The following is a 2,657-nucleotide window of genomic DNA, read 5'->3' as shown; positions in this document are numbered from 1 at the left end:
GAAAATGCAGACACAACACAAGTGCCCATTTTGGATACAGAAAACCCAAAACCAGGACTGCTAGACATGCCAGTTTCCTTGGTGCCAGAGCAGGGCAAGGTTAGTGCCATACAGGTCATGGGAGATACAGAGGCTGTTGAGGGTGAAGGAAAGCCAGAAGCTGAATCATCTTCACACACGGAAATAAAAAGCACAGAAGTAAAAGGTATTTTCACAGAAGAAAACAGAGAAGATCGTTATGCACAGCAAAACCCTGAAGAGTAAGAAGCGTTTTTCAGCCCAGCCCTGCAGGATTTATTCACTCCAGTAATCCCTGTTTAATTGTGAATACTTACTTGGGTCAGGGCTAGAGAAAATGGGCTTTGTTGTGGTATTACCAGCTCTTGCAGTTTTAGCACGGATCCCTTCCTGAGTGATGGGTGATAGGTTTCTTTTCAGTTAAAGCCCTCACTGTTTAAAACCAAGTTACTCTTGGGGAACTTCATCTTTCACTTAAAATTTGCTACCTTTTATGGTTACAGAAAAAGTCTGAAAATGTGACCACTGAATGCTTCAAAAGCAGCTCACCCCCAACTATAAAGTTATTTTAACAACTTAACTTTTCTTAGTGTTTTAGCAGGTGAGTAGCTAATTATTTTTAAATGCATAGATTTGACAAGTACTGCTATGATTCTTAGGTGGTTGGTACATGTTGCTATTCAAGGATGCTTTTAGTATTTGCATGCAGTATACAGGAAATAAATAAAACTTTTAGTAGTTAAACAGAACCAAATAGTTAATTTAGTAGGTTGCTCAAAAGCCACTCTACGCAAATTCTGCAAACTGATTACTTAATTATTTTAAAGTTTTGATGGATATTAAAGACAAGCAAGTGTTCTGATTTTTTTTTTTTCTCTTATTGCTATATTTAAAATGGGGAAAATATGGGAGCAGGTTTCTCAGTCCCACTCTGCACTTCTGGGTTATTTAGCCTTCCAGAGCACTTTATGGCAATTTTATTTTGTTTTATTTTATAGAAGGGAAAGATGAGAATGTTTACAATAACTATAACCATTAGGCAGCATCTTTCTGTTTTACTTCCCACCATAAAATACATTCACTTATGGCTATCTAATACAGAATATTGAGTCCTGCCATTCCCATTCTTACTGACTTAAGTTAGAGTTACCCAGTTCTGTAGGCCTCTTTAGGTGCATAAACTACACCATAAATTGCAATCATTGTGAAATATCATAATCATTGCATATAATTTCAAATACAGATGTTAACTGAAGCAAAAAGGAGCCAAGAGTTATTCATTTGTTCTTAGATTTTGGAGGGCAGAATCACATTTCAGAAGCAATTATTAACATGAGACCTATGCTTTCATAGCCAGCATATTATCATCCATGTCAAATCATGATCTAAGTTGCTTATATACATTATTTGCATGCCCAATTTAAAGACTGTGCACAGAAAAGCTTGGAAATGAAAAATAGCATTTTAATAAATTGGGGTTTAGAGATCAAGACCTCACTTTAGAGGTCAGTTAAGGCACCTTAAAAATTTGTCCTGGTGTTTCAGGCTGTTTGTGAATAAATATAATACAGTACAGGACAGCAAAGATTAATGATAAATACAGTAAGAACTGCAGGATGTATGCCCATAAAGGCATGGGAAGAAATAACAAAGTCCTGAGAGCATAATACTTCTTGGCATTTAACTTCAACAAACTGTGCAAAGCCTATTAGTTAATGCTATCAACACATGCTATAATACTAACAGACAATTGACACTAGAGGAACAGGCAAATATTACTGCGTAAGTAAGGAACATTGTTGAGTAACTGGACCAACTGCAATGTCACTATTGTTAAATAAATGCAACTGCTCTTTATTCCAGAAGGCATACTGTGGTGTAGAATCATTAAGGTCGCAGATGTTTTCTGTGCAAAAGTACTTTGACTCGTTTCCTCTTTATATTTGCTGCAAAAATACTAATTTGTAAAGACACAAACCACTGTCAGCCAACTTTTTTACAAATTATTAGTTATTTCTAATTGGTACTGAATGTTGACTTCGAATTTATAATGTGTGCTTTACAGTTAAGCAACAGCAGTCTCTTTCAGCCATTAAAATTAAGGGACATGACATTTTTTTAATACCGTGTTTTGTACAAAAGAGGACTAGGAAGACAGCAACTCTGAAAAAGGCTGCAGTCTCCTACAGAGGCTGTTTATGACTAATATGAATTAGATATGTCTGTACAGAAAGTATTTAGCATAAACATTCCCATCGTAGTAATTTTTGAGTTATTTCTATGGCAAGCTTAGATCTGGTTAATATTTTCCTTTAATATTAGAGAATTGTGGTGTTGAATACAGATGCTCAGCATATTTGTTTTTCACAAGTAGGATGGGAAAGAACGGGGAAGATTTAGCCTGTACACCATCTTGTTCTGCAATTTAAATTTAAGTTCCTCATGGCTAGGGAACTGATTTTTTGCATTTGTGGATGTTTTCTGTGTGTTCAGATGTTTGCAAATGGATAGAGAGGAGCATTTTTTTATGTCTTTAACCAGACTTGGCTAGAGGCGACAGCAATTTAGAGGTCAGCAATCTGCAAGGTTGCGCTGGACCACCGATCAAAAATAAAAATAATAATCCGCTCATTCGGTAA

At 35.9% G+C, this 2,657-nt stretch overlaps 1 protein-coding gene across 1 annotated transcript in view; it reads left to right on the top strand.

The window, feature by feature from the left end:
- Positions 1-2,657, top strand: part of FAM129A (family with sequence similarity 129, member A) — a 46,237-nt gene extending 43,580 nt beyond the window's left edge. The window contains exon 16 of the mRNA XM_009884482.1: positions 2,560-2,657. Coding sequence (XP_009882784.1) covers positions 2,560-2,657 — 98 coding nt within the window. The remainder of the gene's footprint in view (positions 1-2,559) is intronic.

Source organism: Charadrius vociferus, unplaced genomic scaffold (genome assembly GCF_000708025.1).
Source record: "Charadrius vociferus isolate BGI_N301 unplaced genomic scaffold, ASM70802v2 scaffold220, whole genome shotgun sequence".
In the NCBI taxonomy this organism is placed as follows: Eukaryota; Metazoa; Chordata; class Aves; order Charadriiformes; family Charadriidae; genus Charadrius; species Charadrius vociferus.
The sequence above is the reverse complement of the archived record's forward strand: the minus strand, read 5'-3'. Positions and strand labels throughout refer to the sequence as shown.